Genomic DNA, 20,692 nt, shown 5'->3' with positions numbered 1-20,692 from the left:
CGCTCCTCGGTCGATAAAGAGTTTGACAGTATCTAAATGGTCATGATACGATGCTTCCATAAGCGGTGTCCAGCCCCTAATATTTTTAGCTCTTAAATCCGCTCCACGGTCTACCAGTGCGGTCACCACACCAAGATGTCCTCTTCGTGCCGCTAGATGTAGGGATGTGTATCCTTCAATATCCTTTTTATTTAATTTTGCCCCATTGCTTAACAAAGTTAATGTACACTCAGTACAGCCCCCGTCAGTTGCGTAGTGGAGTGCAGTCCAACCACTCTTGCACTGGAATGTTTGATCTGCTCCACTGTTCAATAAGTAACTAACTATGTTGTTTGCCTTTTTTGCAGAAGCCATCAGAGCCGTAACACCATCGTCATCTTGTATATCTATCCCGGCACCACTTTGCATTAGAACCTTTACCACCTCCAGAAATCCATTAGCCGAAGCAATATGGAGAGCCGTTTGTCCTTTTTTTGTTGTGAAATTAACTTCTGCACCCAACTCTAGGAGTGTTCTAGCAAAAGATGGTGCAGTACAAATATGTAAAGGCGCGAGGCCATCATGGTTTCTGATGTTGACTTGCATTCTGTACCCTTTCAGTTCTGCCAGAATTTCAGTTGTAGTGCTCAAGCGGACTATTATGTGTCCTAAGGTGTCATTATTTTCGAATCGGAGATCTGGTGATGTCACATATTTCAAAAGTACTTTAAACATATCAACATTAGATGACGCAACGGCTATCTGTAAAATAGCCTTTTCTTCTTCCTCTTGCAAACTGGCATTAGCCAATTTTTGCAGTAAGATTTCTGCCCCCTGGACATTGCCCGTCCTGACAGCAAGTATTAGCGGGGTGTCGCCGAGATCATTCTTTGTGTTGGGATCTAGCCCCGCCCCCAGTAAGGCCTGCAGTGCTCCATTCCTGCCAGCAGCAGCCGCGATGTGGAGATAAGAGTTACCATTGACCCGACGCTTCTCAACTTTAGCCCCTGCCAATAACAGTCCCTTGATCGACGCACCACTGTTATTTTTAATAGCTTCTTCCAAAGGAGTTGCGTCTTCAACGTTGCGAACTTCAAGATCTGCCTTCAGGAAACCCAGTGCAGCGATGGAGGACGTGCTGCCAGTCTTCACGGCCAGATGAATGAGGCTGCCCCCTGACTGAGTCGAACCGTTGACATTTCCTCCTTTAGTGGCTATGGAAATAATTTCACAGGCGTTGTTGTCCGCTACAGCTTTTTCCAGTTCATGTCCCAATCCGTCCCTGGTTTTCTAGAAATAAAATATATATTGAATTTTTTATAATTCACTATTGGAAGTTGTGAGTTATAATACCAAATTTATAATGTTATTTATACAACTAAGGTTTTAAGTGGATATTTAGGTAACAGATAAGCAAATTAAATTATTTATTTAAGGAGTTAAAAGCTCATATTATTTCGAGGGTTCAACTATATTCAGCATTAACAAGCAATATTTTTTACTTTCCTTTTTTCGAGTCTTTTTTTTTTTATTTTAAGGTAATTTCATTTGTTGCGATCTCTAAGAAGTCAGAATAGAAAGTAGTAAGTGGTTTTCAGAGATAAGTGATTGTACATGGAATGGCAAAAACGTTAATGAGATTAACAAAAAATGACGTTTGCACTTTATTAGGAACTACAGTGACAAAATTGAAACGCTAAACATTTTTTTAAAAAAATGGCGACAAAATATCGATCCATTTTGAAAACAATTTCACATCAACTATTTATAGTTTAGTAAAAGCTATCGTTCCCTTAAGAATGTAGATAGGACACGTATCATCCTGATTATAATAAGAATGATTTTTTTTAATCCTGTACGGCAATGTGGGAATCGGCAACAGCGAGCTCTCTTCGTCTTCTACTTTATCTGACATTCTCTCTATGGCGAAGTTTTTCTCTATGGACCAGTGTTTACAAAATATTATAAAAGGATGGACAATACAAGATAATAAAAAGTAAGGGAGAAATAATTTTCTTAAAGTTTTTAGAATGCAGTTACCCCATTGACTGAAAGGTAGAGAAGATCATGATGGTTTGACAAGCTGTCTCAGGATTTCGCATCTGATACACATGGGATGTCTATATCCATTCAAGCTTCGAAAGTCTCCATCCTCTATAAAGAATTCCGTTGCTTTCCAACATGCTCAGGCGTTATTTTACCAAGATAATCTGCCTGTTTAAATCTCTTTTTCTGTAATTTTTTTTGGATAACCTTAAAGATATTTATAAACATTTGATTGGCGGTAACACAATGATTGAAACAGTGTGGTATGATCTCCACATTCTTTAATTCTCATTCCCTCTCACCTCTTTTTACAACCTCTCCACCAACATTTTTTGGTATTCATTGATGTCAAAATCCTCACTATTTGGTAGCATTTATATTTATAAGGATAGTTCCGACAATAGGATTTAATTAATATATTTAACGCAAAACATGTTTTGGTTCGTATTTTTTTAATTAATAATTCACCCTTCTTCAAGATAAGAGTATATACAGAATTTTTCCTTCGGCTTTGTGAAAGCTAGTATTTTTATGAGTTCTGGGGGAACTAGAGGATAAAGGGTTTCTCGACCACCTGCAGTCATCGTAGCCAAGAACATTTGCCAGCCTAAAGATAGAAGTGGAGAGGTGCGCCAGACTCGTTGGGGAATGGTGCATGAAGAGGAAGTTCAGTATGGCGGTAGCCAAGACCCAGACCATACTCATAAGAGGTTTCTATCACCCTAGATCTCCAAGAAGAGAAGGATAGACCAAGTGAGGAGGTAACATATCATGGTGTGAGGATAAGAAGACGATTTGATGCCACTACTCACCTTAAAGTATAGGGTGACCCTGTCATTCAGTAGATTAAGCAGGATAAGGGATGCGTTTTTGGGGATTTAGGTACCCTGTTCGATGGCAAAATATAGAGGTGTGATCGTGAGTGTTTGGACGTACGCATCACCTACGTGGGGCCGGAACCTCACGCAAGAACTGAAAGGTGTCATATGAGGCAGTGCAAGTGCTGGCCAGGACCTCATCCTCAAGGTTTCCTTAAACATGAGGTAAACTTATGGACGAAGATGCTGCGGGAGAAACCTATAGAGGATTGGATAAGACGATGGGCAACAAGCCAGAAGGGCGATACTTTGCGAAAATTCTTCCCCATCGTCAAATCAAGATTGAAGGCTTATTGGGTCCCCCAGACCACTCCATTGAAGAATGGAATGGACGGTGGCTGTTTAGCCAGAAGGGCGCCACTCTGAGGAAGTTCTTCCCTATCGTCAAGTCAAGACTGAGAGCGGAGTGGGTCCTCCCAGATTATTGGGTCTCGCAGATCCTGACGGTACATGGTGGGTTGTGGGGAAAGCTGCAAAGGTCTGGGAAGAACATTGACCCCCGGTGCCCTACGTGTGGAGTCCCTGAAACTGCAGACCATGTAGCGTTGGATTGCATTGCCATGGAAGGACATCGTGCCAGGTTGTTGAGGCAAACCAGGATATTCGCCCTCGCCGAGTCGGCAAGAAGCAGACGCAGGCTGGACCAGGCAGCATGCTGGAGGATGGACTCAGACGGATGCAGGTGGATATGGTGCAGCCCCATCTAAAAGGTGCTCAGGCGTGCGCTGGGCTGCACCACGGTTGAACCTCAATAAGTAAATATATATTTTTTTTAAATTATAAAATAGTAAAATAAATAAAATGGATAATTATTGGTAGCAGTGGCATGCGTAATCCTAGCGCATTACCCAACTGCTGATGAACTCTGTATGCTAGAAATGGCGAGGAAGAGAAAATGACGTGGGTTCCCCAGACTATTGAGTCCCACAGACCTAACAGAACACAGTGGAAGGGGGGGGAGGTTCCGGGGAAGCTGTAGAGCTTAGAGCACCGGTGCCCTACGTGCAGTGTTTCTGAAAAAGCAGAACACGTAATAGTGAAATGCTCCACCATGGAAGGACAAAAAGCCAGGCTGTCGAGAAACTCCGGGATTTTCGCCCTCGCCGAGTTGGACTTCCCCTATCTGATGGTAGAAGAGAATTATCCATTCATCAGGGAGTTATTTTACGGGTGGAAAAAGGTGGTGGGCCTCGCGCATTTTACTCGGGGAAGTTGAATTAGACTGAGAAAAGGAAGGCTGGTGGGCTGCAGGTCACAATCGGACGGCTGGATCGACCGGATGGATGTAGAGGAAAAGGTGCATCCCCATCAAGCGTTCAACCAATGGAACCCCTAACTATTATACTGTTGAGATTCGGAAGCAGTGGCAATGTGCATGCCCCACTGCTGCCGCACCCCGATGCCAGAAATGACGAGAAAGGGGGGGAGTTTGGAAGCACGCGAGATCTCTGATTCAGAAAGTCTGATAATTCCTCTTTGGACCTAGAGGCTTTCAAACCGTAGCTTTGGATAAACTTAGATCCCTCTGCCCGAAGTATTTCCTTTCAATCATTGATGGCCAAATTACTGACGGTAACCATACTTTAGAACTTGTTTTCACAGTATGCCTGCTTTCTTATTTTTCAGTATAAGAAGCAGTTGATAGAAGTATTATCAGTCGATCCTTCTATTACCAGAAGATGCTTATTACAAATTTATTCGTGTATTAATCTGGATCAGACATGAAAAAATCTCCATTGCTATAAAAAGTATATGATACATGTATTGGATTCCTCAATCCAGAAGTATGCACTGTATTAAATTTGATTTAGCTCTATAAAAGTACATGGAAACACAAAAAAATAGTTATTAAGATAGATGGAACTAGTCCGCTTTATGGAGCTCTCATTTTTAGGTTAGAAAGTTCTGCGACAAAACGGGCGATGCCATATTTTTCCGAGACCCTTGTCCATAACTGCCCTTTTATCCCAACTAATATATATTAATTAGAAGTAAAGTAATCGTAGGCAACTATTAAGTACTCTGTACAGTTCGCTGAGCTGTGATGCCAACTGTACTTGGTTCACCTAGAAGAGATAGCTACAAGTGTACCTGGGTAACATACTCATGGTCAAAAAATGGCCAGGACAGAGGTCAAATATAAAACATCGGAAGATAAATAATTGAAAATTGATGTATGGAATAATATACCTTCGATTGCGAAGTAATCCCGTACTCTTCTGCGAGAGAAGAGATAACTGTTAAGACGTTTGAGGGCAGTTTTAGCGATCCAGTGGCGACTAGTGCATTAAGATGTACCAATGCATCTTCTATATCCTTGGACTTGAATATAAAGTCCTCTTTCAGCCAGAACCTGAGGTGGTTAGACCGCAGTTGCTGGATGTGATGAGAGCATTCAGCCAGGACGGAACAGGTTGCCCCATCTCCTGTGGCCAGGTAGTGGACTAGGGACAGGAGGAGAGCCTGCGGACTGCTGAGTTCTATTGCAGTGGCGGTGGTCAGCCTGTACCTATACGCGGCTGCGCCAAAGTTGATGCCAGATTGTAGCATACTGTCGCTTACGTTGAGGCACAAAGATCTCACCAACGTTTTCTTATCACAGTCGATAGTAGGCATGTCCTCACACTAAAAAAATGATAAATTATAATACATTTTAACTTGATTTAGTGAATGATAACACTTTCTTCCTTCTTACTGTATAATAATTTATTACTTATTACATAGCAACGTTTCGGGAGATTTCCCCCATCTTCAGGCTGCTAACATTAAATTCAACAAAACTATAACCATGTGCTTGTAACAACATTACTATATCATTTACACTCAAGAACTAATTATAAATTATTTACCTGATAACAAAACTTATCTTTAACATATGATTATTCTCCTTTAAGTCTTTAAGTAAGAAGGAAGAAAGTGTTATCATTCACTAAATCAAGTTAATACCTTAAGATTCTTCCAGTCAAAGGATTATTAAATTTATAATACATTTTATTTTCTGTGTATGATGTTATCACTTTATTGTCCTTATAACTTTTTATTTTAATTTTTTAATTATATTTACGTAAAAATGCATCCATCAGGGGGAAGTTATAAATAAATGATATTAAAACTTAATGATCTTTTTACTGGAAGAGTCTTATGGAATTAAACTGGATTTAGTGAATGACGCAATTCTTCCTTATTAAAATACAATAATTTATTTCATATCATCAGCAACGTTTCGGGAGATTTCCCCCATCTTCAGGCTGCTAAAAAACAAATTCATTCTTGCTAATATATTGTTGCTGAGCCAAATAATATTAATGCCATTTAATGAATAAAACTTGTTACTAGTTTTTAATTATTATATATTAGCAAGACTGACAATAAAGGAGAAAATTATATGTTATATATAGGTTTTTGTTATCAAGTAAATAGTTTATAAATAGTTCTTTGAGTGTATATGATATATTAGGGTTGTTGTAAGCGCATGTTTATGGTTTTGTTGAATTTGTTTTTTAGCAGCCTGAAGATGGGGCAAATCTCCCGAAACGTTGCTGATGTTATGAAATAAATTATTGTTTATTAAATAAATCAAAAATTCGTATCCATTATTGTCTCAACACTTTATTTTTTACCAGTCCAACGTTTCGGCTATTCTAGCCATCCTCAAGGACATCTTCAATATAATTTCTTCCACATATTAATTTAAAGTTTCTTTTGCAGGCTATTCTGCCCAGGTCATTTTCTTTATTATAAGTTAAAAGCCTATTTTTTAAAAATTTAAAATCATTAACATTTAATTTTCTTATATAAGATTATCAACAATTAATACACCACCATATAACAAACCATTAATAACCTGTTTAAAAAAAGAGGCTTTTAACTTATAATAAAGAAAATGACCTGGGCAGAATAGCCTGCAAAAGAAACTTTAAATTAATATGGGAAAGAAATTATATTGAAGATGTCCTTGAGGATGGCTAGAATGGCCGAAACGTTGGAATGGTAAAAAATAATTACCTTGTCTCAAGAATTTGAAACAATATAATTAAAATAAATTATTGTATTTTAATAAGGAAGAAATGTGTCATTCACTAAATCCAGTTTAAATGAAATTAAAAAAAATATACATCCAGTAAATTTAATGTAAGATCACAATGATATGATAAACTACTCATTTGTAGCACTTTAATAATATTTCTTACTAAAAAAACAACCAACTGAGATTTATGTACTAAAATTATCTTAGAGATTATGTTTGGATATCTTTACAAATAATTGGAAGTTTTTTATATTTATTACTCTCTGAATATTTAATTAGTGAATTATTTGCTTCAGCATGACTCTTTAGGTGCACCTTATTTTAAAAATATCATCTATAATTTTAGATTATTATGTTTTAATAACAGTGCATCAATATTGTTTCTAATCAGTTTTATTTTTACTTTTAAAACTATTACCGACTTCAAATCCATTTTCCAGCGAAACTGTTGTGAACGAGTTAAAAAAAAAAAATGTGATTAAAAAAAACATAATATTATGGATTAATTTGTTTTACATTCAAACTTTTCTGTTGTTTTTTTTTTTCATGTCAATTTTTTTTTCTTCCTAAATGCAGGAGGCAGAAAAAAAGAAAATTAGTGAAACAATGTTGGAATATTTTACACTAGAAGATCAAAGAATTTTCTGAAGCAGTCTATTTAATTCATATAATAAACTTTTAAAAATTATAAAGACCACGATAATGGATAAAACTGAAAAAAAAATCCTTTCTATGTGAGGATATATATTGGAGTTATTTAGAGTAATTCTGTGTAAAGAAAAAAAAAATGGTTGACAAAATATTAGATTAAAGTATAACACACATTGCTAAATATTTCAAGATAAACATTAACCGGAATTATATTTAGCTATCAGGAGATGCCGAGAAAAATAATAAGTTAATAGTGCCATATATTATAATAATAATAAAATTAATACAGTTTTAGCTAACACGATATAGAATTTCCGATGTTATTGGCAAACTAATTATTATGTTATAAACTAACTCGAGTTATAGGCAAAAAAAGTGCGTAAATATTACTTTTCCCCCTTTTTATAATAACGTGACTTTTTTTTTTTTTGTAAATTTTGTGTTTGAAAATGTTTATAAAAACGTGGAGAAACCCATTACTTAGATTTCGTTCACGTACATGAACCAGTTGACTGTGCTATCTCATATGCTTGAAATAGAAAAAATAAATGCAATAAAGTTGAATTAAGTGGCTTTTTTTCAGTATTTTGGCTAAAATTAATAAACATAATGGTTTATACAAAATTGTCTGTTTACGTATAAGTATTAAAATAAATAATAAGGAAATAGATTAATGACTTAAAAATCAACCAGTAATTTTTACCATAAGGCTAGAAAATTTAGAGAACACTGCATTATCCAATGAATACAAGAGCTCAAGAGGAGAAAAATGCAGTAATTTCACCCCATTTTTTTTTAACTTAATGAAAGCTATGTATTATTACTAGTCAAAATTGATGAGTCTTCCAAGTATAGGTAGGGGGAATAGAAAATGGTGGCTGTTTCAAAACGTTAAACACAAAATTAATTTTTCATCTAAGATCTATACCTTTAAAACTACCAGCAACAATAGAAAACCTAAGAGAACATAATTTAAAGTAGAGTAAATTTGCTAAAATGAAACCATTCATAAAGCTATTTAGTTCAATATTGGCCGATCTATAGCTTTGTAAATTACAACGTATCATAAAGAATGCACTAAAAATTGAGTAGTTTATATTGAAAAATCTATATCTCAAGAACTATTCAAAGTTCAGATGTCTATTAGCACTCAAAGTAAAGCTAGTTAAATTTACTATAACTTAGTTAATAATGTTTATCTTCGTAGGAGTAGTAGGTTTCTTGATATTCGACAATTTTAAATTTTCAATATATTGATGTCTAGTTGTTCGGGAAAAGATTATAATTTATGAAATATATCTCAGGAAACATAAGACGTTGAGATATCTGCAAGCACTCAAATTAAAGCTAGTTAAATGTATTCTAAAGTAGTTTATCTTTGTATTCCACTTACCTATACTTATATTCTTATCAATTACGACTAGTAATTATATTTAGTGTTCATATTTAAGAAAGAATTATATATAGTGTTCATATTTAAGAAAGAATTATATAGAAAAAGTTATAGATGGGACAAAGGCAATTATCCGGCATTTTTAAGATCTTAAAAAAGAAAATGACATCAAAATAAAGGTATCCTTGAAAATGACCTGAGGGTCTATATAGCTTTTATTGATATATGTATAGCTTTTATTGCAGATAATTTTGTAAAAGTAATTTATTCCGTTATTTTCCTTCCTCGTTCCTCCTTCCAGAAAACAATTTGCCTGTGACCCGTGCAGAATATTAAATTCGCTAATGAAGAACAACGCATCCAACCGCGATACGTCTATTACAATGACATGATAAAATAAAGTTATTACACAATTATTATGTAATATATATTTCTTAGAAAACTTATAATGAACAAAACTTGATCAGTACATTCCAGCCCAGGTGCACTACTTCCCTTTAGGGCTGAGTGGGTACCTGATACTTCCTTATCTAGCGGTGAATTCGAGATAATTGGGTACAGGTAGGTACAGGTTATAATAAGTGTATAGACAAAAGTAGTTCAAACGGTTCGACTTACCAGTGAAGATACTATTAAAGAAGTCATTAGAAATATGACACATTGGTATATGCTTGCACTCATTATGCTGGGGTGGTCAATGAAACTGCTGAAAAAAATATATATATTACATATTAATTTTTATATTAAAAAAAAAACTATCACCTGACTAAATATTCAACTTTTGATTTCAATTTTATCCTTCAAATTGCCATAATAGTTCATAATTATATTGTTACGTCAATAACATAATTAATAATCATCAACATCATAATCTTTAAATGACCTCTGGATATCTTCCGATAAACCTTTTATATAATTTAAACCATAATACTTCTTCAAAATTGCTTTATCATTTGTTACTTTATTTTCAAGGTTTATATCCCAAATTTTGGAAATTGAATTTTTGATGTAAACATTTTCTAGAAATATTTTAAATATTATACTTCTTACTGTTTTCAAATACTACTGGTATCCGTTATTCTTATGACCTTGTTTATATAATTATTAATTACATTGAATTTCATTTGAAATGGATAGCAAGAAAAGTAATTCATTATTACAATAATGTTTTTTAATATATCTTAATCATTGATATCATATTTCCTTAAAATATCTCTTTTACAGGCTAATTGCCCATGCTATATCTTTAAAACAAAAATAATATCATAACAGTTCCTCACACTATTTTAAAAATAATTATTCACTTACAAACTTTATAATTTCAATTTAAAATTATTCCACAAAAAATGTCTGTCTTTAACAAAACCTACCTTCAACAGGTTAGGACTCTAGAAAGAAATTTTTTGTGGAATAATTTTAAATTGAATTATAAACAATTTAAAATTATTCCACAAAAAATTTCTTTCTTTAACAACGTTAACAACAAAACCTACCTTCAATAGGTTAGGACTTATTTATTTACAGTTTAATTAATGTTCTTTTTTAATTTGTTGCTTATAACTAATGGTCGTTTAGTCCTTAAGAATTTGATTTAAGGCTTACGATATAATTTATATTTTCTGAAATGTAAATGGATTCTAATAATTTTCTTCTAAAACTATTTTTATTTTTTGATGCATCTGCTTGAAATTTTCAAAATCAAAATCATGTTTCAACAGTAAGACCAGAAATCATTGCAGGATTAATTTCTTTATTTATTAAATTAGTAAAACTAATGTAAGAAATATAAAATTAACAATAAGTTTTCTCCGCACATACTGGTAACGGTTATTTAACTGGAAAATGAATTTAACTGTTACTGTATACAAAAGAATAATAAGACAAACATATTTAATATAACAACAATGGATTTTATTAATCTAGAATTAAAACAATAATTTTTGAACAAAACATCTATCTCGAGCAATAATATTCCTACAAAAATTAAATTCTCTAAGAACAATACTGATACAGAAATTATCAATATATATTAAAATTTATATGAGATGAATTTAGTAGAAAATTTAAGAAATATTGAAATCCCAAATATTATTATGTAGTCGTACAATAAATCGCTTACATACACATACGAATATAATAGAAATATACAAATAGAATAATAAATTAAAAATTATTTTTGTAAATTAATCTTACAATATTAGAGACTTGACTATTCAGAAAATATAAATTATGAAGTAAGCTTTAAATCAAATTCTAAAGGACCATTAGTTATATGCAACAAATTAAAAAAAGAACGTTAATTAAACTGTAAATAAATAATAGAGTCCTAACCTGTTGAAGGTAGGTTTTGTTAAAGACAGACATTTTTTGTGGAATAATTTTAAATTGAAATTATAAAGTTTGTAAGTGAATAATTATTTAAAAAATAGTGTGGGGAACTGTTATGATATTATTTTTGTTTTAAAGATATAGCATGGGCAATTAGCCTATAAAAGAGACATTTTAAGGAAATATGATATCAATGATTAAGGTTTATTAAAAAAAATATTATTATTGTGTAAGGGAATAATGTAATAATAATATGAAAGCAAATTATAAAGGTTGTCTCCTTGAGTATGGTGCAAATCCATCCGAAACGTTGGAGTTGTTTTAAAATAAATAGTTGAGAGAAAAAATAGAACATTTAAAGTTTGAGTTAATAATAAAACAAACTCTCTCAATCAATTAGTAAAATAAATTATTAATCTAACAGAAATTAATTTTCTTATTATGGACTCATTTTTTCCTATCTATCTTTTTTTCTATATCCATCTATTGCTATAATAATAATATATATAATAATACTACGATTTAAAAAAAATAAACAAATTGTTTGCCTTAATCAATTGTAAATGTCTATTACACATAGAATAAATAATATAGTGTTCTGTTAAACTTTGTTCGACCTCCACTAATTAAGAATATTTTCATATGGCCGACTCATAGATCAGGGTGCAAATTTATTCACCACGGCATATAATTGGGAAATGTTTGAAAAGTTTCTATCCAGGCCGGTATTTATGTTTTAAATATTACCTAAATGTTTTATATAATTTAAATAGTATTAACAAAATCTGAGAGAATTAATTAATGATGAGGTACAGGTTGTGACCAAGTCTTAAATCTTGTTTTACTCGAAATACTACATTTTCCACTTACAATATCTATGAGATTAAACATAGATACACATTACACAATAATATAAACTTCTCACCTTCAGAACGCTCGCTGGGCAAGTCCGTTGTGGAATATTTTTCAGATCTGCCCTCCTACCAATTTATCTTCTGCCGATAACCCCTCTCCTCCAGAATATTCCTGTATTATGTAGATATAATTACTAAAATAAAACTATGCGTACTAAGAAGGGGATTGATTATAAAAAATGAGAATAAGAGAAATAAACAAGATTCATGGGATCAGGAGTTCACGAGACAGTGTATAAATATCAGATGAACCCAGTGCGTCATTTGATAATACAAGGAAAGTAGCATCATAATCTTAATTAAATATTTCGAAATAAGAGACGTAATAAAAATATTGTTACAAACAAAGTGGAATGTTAACGTTTTATTCATTTTTAATTACAAGAATTAAGAAAATATGTGGCATTTAAAAATTGAGGTACAAATAATATTGTTGATATGTTAGTGAAACAGTATTTAAATTATTTTCCATCAACACCCTTGAAGAATGGTGCTAAAACTAGAGGATTAAAATTAATTCCAATAAATCCCACCAAATCACATTTACCGTTCGTCGTAAACCCATGACCTCTTGCCCTACAGAATCCTTTAGTAATACCCCACTTATTCCTGTCGAACAGATCCGTTACTTAGGACTACATCTCGACAAACGACTGGCATGGAATCCTCATACAAAACTAAAAAGACAAAAAACTGTTCGTCGATTCCGATTACTATTACAACATTTACTAGAAAAACGATCTAAATTGCCAATCCATAACAAGACTGATCTACATGGCTATTATAAGGCCTATCTGGACATACGGAGTTGAGCTTTGGGGCTCCACTAAACCATCAAATTCCTCCCGAATCCAATCCTTACAGTCCAAAATCCTTCGTAAATCCCGTAAGGCTCTTTACTTTGTCACAAATCAAGTCATCCATCAGGACCTCATTGTTCCATATGTTGCCGATTTGGCCAGAACCAGATACCATTCCTTCCATGATAAACTTCTCAACCAACCAAATCCACTTGTTTCAAACCTTCTCCTTCATTACCTAATAATCCTCCTAGACGTCTGAAAAGAAGGTGGCTTCGAGAAATTTCGAGAAACCGATTTCTTCTCTAGAAATGTTATTGGAGTTCTATCGGTGAGTAGATTCTCCACATGTTTGTATCATGTCACTATGTCACCTACAGCAAATTTACGAGTTGTATATATGTGTATACAGTAGTAAATAACAGTAAACAAATTATTAAAAAAAAATATTTTCAATTAATAGAATTTATATTTAAATGAAATACTGACACTCATAGTTTAATTTAAATATTCTGTCATATTGACTATTCTGGAATATAGAACTGCAAAATTTAAACAAAGAAAAATACGGAGCTCGTTGTAGTTTTCATAAAACATAGATGAGGTCAGATATTGTGGTGCAGAGAAAGATAAATGCCGAATTAAGGTGTGCAATATATTCCAACAGGCAGACTTATAATAATTGTCTGAAGAAAATGGATTTGAGAAATGATGATTATTCATTTAGAGGATAATTGGAGAGAAATTTACAAAAAAAATGAGCCAATTAAAGAAGAAAGAAGCTAGTTAGTACCGATAAGGATTTAACCCAATTTTTTTTGCAAGATCAGTAATATTACTCTCCCTAAGAAGGATAAAAAATCAAAACTTATTGGAGGATATGGTTTGCTTAAATTTAGATGATAGTAAATTTTTCTGTCCACTTACTAAACTCCATAATTACCAAACGTTTTACTTCCACATACATATTGCTATGTATTGACAATCCGGGGTATTATTAAGGTGTTTCGTCATCTGCCCCTATACCTGGTCAGGGTATCCTTCTGGGAAGCTTTTAGCATCCTCGGATATGAAAACATCTGTATTAAGTTTGTCACATTACCAGAGGCCCCTGAGAAAATTAGATTGGCTAACCTTTAAGTGTTCTAACAAAAATGATAGCTTGTGATGAGGGACCAGAATCAAATTAACCAGGTGCAGGCCCTTCCTGGACAAGTCAAACTTTTTGTTACACATCCTCGGCCCTGACGAGGGGAACGCCTGCCTCGGGAGTCTTCGGACATCGATAACCAATCAGAGAAGAGATTTAAAAATAAGGTAACGCCCCAAAAGGGAGGTGGGAGAAAAAGACAAGAGGAGATTGAGAAGAGCAAGGAGACACTCAACAGGAAGGCTTGGACGGGGAAGCACCAACACAGTCCGGATGCACTTCGACCAGACGAAGTAGTGAGAAGGGCCACCAGACGTGGACATCCCTTATGAACAGAAGACACCTACGGCACTACATCCCACGGCATCAGCAGCTATAAGTATAAATTAACTAATAAGTAATCATGTAATAATCTATATTTTATGACAACCTTTATCTGAATCATTTTAATCACAATAACAAATTGTAAATAAATACTTAGGTTCTTTATGTAGTTTATATACTATTATATATCCCAATATACCACTCTTTATTATACTATATAATTAATGGTAAGAACATTTTATAAATATAAAGATATTTAATTGGTAAACTGGTAAACACACAAACAGCCTTTGGAAATGAATCCAATTATAATAATAGTTTTTAGGACGCAATTTGTAATCAATTAATTAATTTATTTTTGGATAATTGCCTTCAGCGATTATCCTGGCATCCCAAGTAAATCTGCTACTAGTACATAGCAATATATCACTGACCAAGTTTAACAGTGTAACATCTCAAAAACATGGTTATTTTGAGATATGCATGTAATCTTAGCAATAAGGATAACAATTTCACAACATTCATCTTATGCATTTAACAACTAATAAATAAACCACAATGTTTTAATAATTTAAAAAAATTACTTAATATAATATAAATTCAGTATATAAAAGATAGTATATCTCCTAATATCACATTATCTATTGTCCTTATTAGCCAAAAAATATTAACAATAATCATATTGTTGTCAGTTATATACAAAATTAATAAATAAATGTTGCATATATAATTACAAATAAGGGGATTTAAAACATAATTTACTTTCTTGAAACCGGGTTATCTTTACAAAGATGATAACAAACAGATTACAAACTATGTGAATTCTCTCCTACCTCTATTCTACAAAAGATGACTAATTTATTAACAATATTTTTAACATTAAATTATCAAATAATTAACAATATCTATGTAATATGTGCATAAAGGTTTAGCATTTGGCTTAAAATTAATAGCGTTATCAACTTTTTTGTACTTTTGTGTGATACTGTTAGTCGCCATCTACTCTCAATGGGCGAAAAAGACCAGCAGACTGGTCCTTCACGAACTTACTTCTCAGCAATCAGAGATCATCCGTCGAACCAAAGAAATGTTTAAAGAACTTCATGGACTCGAACTCCTTCCTGATCCACCATATATTCCAGACCCTTTAGACCAGACATTACTACTTGTTTCGATCCATGGCCCATTCAAGGGAAAAAAATTGTGGTAGTTGAAGTTTCGGGCCAAGAGTTCTTTGACAGCTATCACAAAGAATGGCATCAGCGTGGGATCGAGTAATTGGCTAACAGATGGCTAATGACGATAAATAACATTGGACTATTCTTTGAATATTAATTGTATTTTATATCAAAGAAATAATAATACAAATATTTGGCTCAAACTGCCATTTTTTTGTACACCCTATTACTTAGTTAAATCAATATTTTTTTTTAGAAATTTTAGATACTTATTACATACGAAATGCATTTATAAAATTATGCTTAGTAAAAAGATGACCTCAACATCTGCAGAGTATAAAGGACAAGATAGAAGGAAGGTCAGTTATTAACTTGTTGCTGAAGAAATGTCAATAGTTGCCTCTTGAAGGCTAGGCCCTCTTCAATACCTGCCCTCTGCTAGTTCCTTTTAAAAAATCTTTTTTTCCTATTTCAATCCTTTTTCCTTTCTTGGATAGTGACCCTTACGATAAAGAACTTTGCTAGTTCAAGGTATGTTCATTAAAAATTACCCGACAATAACCTTTGATAAAATAATTTAAAAAAATATTATTCAACGCTGGATTTTGTTTTCTAGGAAGTTTTTTTTATTAATTTGTTAACTTCTGAGGTAAAATAACTTCCAATTAGAAGATATTATTATTCTATATATTGTACATAATTTCGGAATTTACCCCATACTCATGTACTATGTATCCTAATAGTACAAGAGCCCCAGAGGAGAAAAAAGCAGTTATCTCACCCCAAATTTTTAATACTTCAATGAAAACTATGTATAATTACTAGTAAAAATTGATGAGTCTGCCAAGTATAGGTAGGGAGAATAAAAAATGGCGACTGTTTCAAAGCGATAAAAATAAATTATTTTTCATTTGGAGATATAACTATATCTTAAAAAGTAGGAACAACACAAGAAAACCTAAGAGAACGTCATTCAAACATAAATAGCTCTTTTAGGGCTAATATTTCAGCGAATTTACTCTTCTTTAAATAATGTTCTCTTAGATTTTCTAGTGTTGTTGGTAGTTTTTAAGATATAGAGCTCCGAATGAAAAAACAATGTCTTTTTAAGGTTTTGAAATAGCCCCCATTTTTATACCCCCTACCTATTCTTGGCAGACTCATCAATTTTGCCTAATAATTATACATAGTTTTTATTGAAGTAATCAAAAATTGGGTTGAGATAACTGCCTTTTTTTCTTCCCGGCTCTTGTACTATAAAATTGTATAATGATAATTACAATTAATATAATATTATCAACGATGTTTTTCTATATATTGTATTTATACAATTAAAAATCTTGTAATCTATATTTATCTATTATTTCAATTTCTTTTATGAAATATTGTTTTTTACACATCTATAATATAATTATTTTCTATACAATCACATTATTTAAGTAATGTCATTCTCTGCTAGTGCATTCATTCACTACTATCACAAAAACCAATGTACTATATTAGGCATTACCTCTTGGACATATCAATGTGCTGCAATAAAAGGTATGATAAAAAATACTAAAAGTTTTTCTTGATTCCCACTATCGGCTAAGACGGGTTAGGAAATAGAACGCTCGAGCTCTTCCAATTCTATTCTATAATATGACAGTCATCTTTATTAAATTCTTTAAAAGTTTCTTTAATTTTCTTAACTTATAAAAAATTAACGATCTGCTATTTTTAATAGTAATTAACATAAAATCTGAAAAAAAAAAATTGACGACGTTTTGTTTATATGGTGAAATGACAATTTTCGTACCTTAAATTCACTTAGGTATATATGACATATTTAGTAAGGGGAAATATTTTCATATTGAATAATCAATTGATATTTTTAAATCTTTAAGAAAACTCCAATGGTTTCTACTCATCGCTCTTCTCTCAGACCGGTGGTGTTCCTCAAGGAAGTGTCCTCGGTTTCATCCTCTACACAGTCTATACAGCTGACATCCCAACTAATCTTAACACCTTCCTCACCATGTATGCCGATGACACATGTGTGCTCACAGTTAATAATAACCCTTTGATTGCACCCCAAAATCTCTAGTCCCTTATCACAGCTCTTAAAGAATGGTGCCGAAATTGGAGAATGAAAATAAATCCCATCAAAGCACCTTTACTCTTTGTCATAAACCAGCCGACAGTATACTTTAATAATTTTGCTGTACCCCTGTAGAACAGATCCGCTACCTTGGACTACATCTGGACAAACGATTAATTTGGAATCCTCACACAATACTGAAAAGACAGGGAACAGCACGTCGATTTTGACTATTACAGCACTATAACGGATCTTGCCCGAACTAGATATCATTATAAATTCCCTAAACACTAAAAACCTCTAGATTCTAACCTGGATTGTTCTTTCATTCCTGGCAATCCTTCTAGGTAAGGTAGATAGCCTCGAGGCCTTCAATTGTAAACATATTAGAGTGCTACCAATGGGTACTTTCACTACATGCCTGTATCATAACTTTACGATCTTAATTCAAATTTACTATGCGTATTATTATGCACAGATGTAAATGTCAAAAAATGAATTTTTAAAAATGTAAAAAAATTATTTTCATTTCAAAGGAGGGTGGTAAATGGACGTTGTGTGACGAGTGTACCAGAATTTTATTTATACTCGTTGTCAAATAGCAAAATAAATTATTAATAATATCAACAATCAGCAAAAGAACATAGAGCGATAGAATATATGTGATAATAATATATAGAGCAATAAATAGAAGTGGGGAATATTTGGTATGCCAAAGGAGAGAGCGATGTGGTTCGTGATAGCAGGTCCGGTGGTCGCCTTGCTGTGCAGTATCTCCATCACGTTCGGCATTGGTCACAGCTCCAACATAATATAGTCACATTATATGGTCGCAAATTACCAGTGATGGTAATCGGCTCTTCAGAAGTTTCGTTGTATTAGGCGTTCTGTAAATCATGGAAATCATATTTGTAGATTATAATGTTTTAGTTTCAACAAGAAGAAACTTACTATAGATTTATAGTATCTTTATTATGTTGTTATTATTATTATATTACAATATATATTAGACCAACAGACAGAAAGAGTTAGCCTGTACAATACATAGTTACATATATTACATATCACTTATATAAGAGGCGATGTAAAAAAAAAGGCACTTATTTCACCAAAATTATTTATTAATTCAATCAAAACTACGTATAATTTACTATGTACTACCTTGAGATTTAATCGGGATACCAGGATAATCACTGAAGGCAATTATCCAAAAATAAGTTTATTAATTAATTATATATTGAGTCCTAAAAAACTATTAGTATGATTGGATTCTTTTCCAAAGGCTATTTGTGTGTTTACCAGTTTACCAATTAAATACCTTTATATTTATAAAATGTTGTTACCACTAATTATACAGTATAATAAAGGGTGGTATATTGGGTTATATAATAGTATATGAACTACATAAAGAAACTAAGTATTTATTTACAATTTATTACTATGAATAAAATGATTCAAAAGAATGGTTGTCATAAAATATGATTCTTATATTATTGCTTATTGTTTAATTTATACTTATAACTGTTGATTTGAATGATTCATGCCGTGGGATGTAGTTCCGTAGGTGTCGTCTCGTTCATAAGGGATGTCCAGGTCTCGTGGCCCTTCTTACGACTTCATCTGGTCGAAGTGCATCTTGCTCCGCTCCGGCTTCTGCTGCCTGGTTCTCACCCGTCTAAGCCTTCCTCTTGACCATCCTTTTTCCTGATCTAGTTTTCCTGTGTCTTTTTTCCCACTTCCCTTTTAGGGCGTTACCTTATTTTTGAATCTCCTTTCTCATTGGCCATCGGTGACCGAACGCTCCCGAGGTAGGCCCTCCTCAGGCCCGAGAGTGGGTGAGAAAGTTTGACATGTCCAGGAAGGGTCTGCACCTGCTTAATTTGATTCCGGTCCCTCGTCAAAACCTGTCATTTTTGTTATAACACTTAAAGGTTAGCCAATCTAATTTTTTCAGGGGACTCTGGTAATGTGGCAAACTTAACACAGATGTTTTAATATCCGGGGACGCCTTAAAAAGTTCGTAGAAGGATACCCTGACCAGGTATGGGGGCAGATGACGAAACACCTTAATAATACCCAGGATTGTCAAAATGTCAATACATATCAAATTATTAGTCTTAATTGAGGAATCTGAAAAGTATAGGTAGGGGGAATACAACATGGTGGCTGTTAAAAAAAAAATAATTTTTCACTCATGAAACCTACAACTCCTACGAAGATAGGGAATATAATACATCATAGTTCATTAAAGTAGCTTTGATTTGAGTGCTGACAGACATCTTTACGTTCATAACTTCCTGAGATATTGTTTTCCATAAATTCAAAAAGTCAGTACGAACAACTAGAGATCAACATTTTCGTGAAGTTGTTTAGTCTAATTTCATATTAGCTCCTTCGAAGAACGTTATAAATTACTTTATAGTACATTTAACTAGCTTTAATTTGAGTGATGAAAGACATCTATATGTCTTATTGTTCCTGTGATATATTTTTTGATAAATAAAAAAATTTGTCCGAATCGCTAGAAATCAATATTTGAAAACTACTACTTCTACGAAGATGAACGTAATAAACTATTTTATAGCACTATTAATTAGCTTTGAATTATGTTTTGATAGACATTTATATTTGGAATGGTTTTGAGGTATACATTTCTCAAAATAAGTTCACTAACTACTGATTTTTCAAGAAAGTCAGTGTATTTTTTATGAAATGTTGCTTTTTAAAAAATTATATCTTGAGAACTTTAATGACTATATTAGAGCCCATATATTAGAAAATTTAATCTTCCTTAAATTCTGTATTTTGTTAATTCATTCTAATTTTTTTAAAACTCACCTCCATTTTTTAGTCTCCGAGTCTTAAGGGTACAGTCTTGCTAGTGGCCCTCACCCACTACCTCACTACCATTGTTCAGTCTCCGAGTCTTAAGGGTACAGTCTTG

At 32.9% G+C, this 20,692-nt stretch overlaps 2 protein-coding genes across 2 annotated transcripts in view; one reads left to right on the top strand and one right to left on the bottom strand.

Annotated features, from left to right (window-relative positions):
- The window catches only part of LOC106689077 (putative ankyrin repeat protein RF_0381), a 14,145-nt gene extending 1,896 nt beyond the window's left edge, over positions 1 to 12,249 (bottom strand). Inside the window, exons 1-4 of the mRNA XM_067050775.1 lie at positions 12,228 to 12,249; positions 9,593 to 9,677; positions 5,094 to 5,528; positions 4 to 1,269 (exon numbers count right to left, since the gene is read on the bottom strand). Of these exons, the coding sequence (XP_066906876.1) occupies positions 4 to 1,269; positions 5,094 to 5,528; positions 9,593 to 9,655 (1,764 nt within the window). The 5' untranslated portion in view covers positions 9,656 to 9,677; positions 12,228 to 12,249. The remainder of the gene's footprint in view (positions 1 to 3; positions 1,270 to 5,093; positions 5,529 to 9,592; positions 9,678 to 12,227) is intronic.
- Positions 1 to 20,692, top strand: part of LOC106689069 (uncharacterized) — a gene marked incomplete at its 3' end in the record, with an annotated part of 87,760 nt that overhangs the window by 45,293 nt on the left and 21,775 nt on the right.

The sequence above is a fragment of the Halyomorpha halys genome, unplaced genomic scaffold (assembly GCF_000696795.3).
Source record: "Halyomorpha halys isolate HHAL.00 unplaced genomic scaffold, Hhal_1.1 Scaffold1274.1, whole genome shotgun sequence".
Classification (NCBI taxonomy): domain Eukaryota; kingdom Metazoa; phylum Arthropoda; class Insecta; order Hemiptera; family Pentatomidae; genus Halyomorpha; species Halyomorpha halys.
The sequence above is the reverse complement of the archived record's forward strand: the minus strand, read 5'-3'. Positions and strand labels throughout refer to the sequence as shown.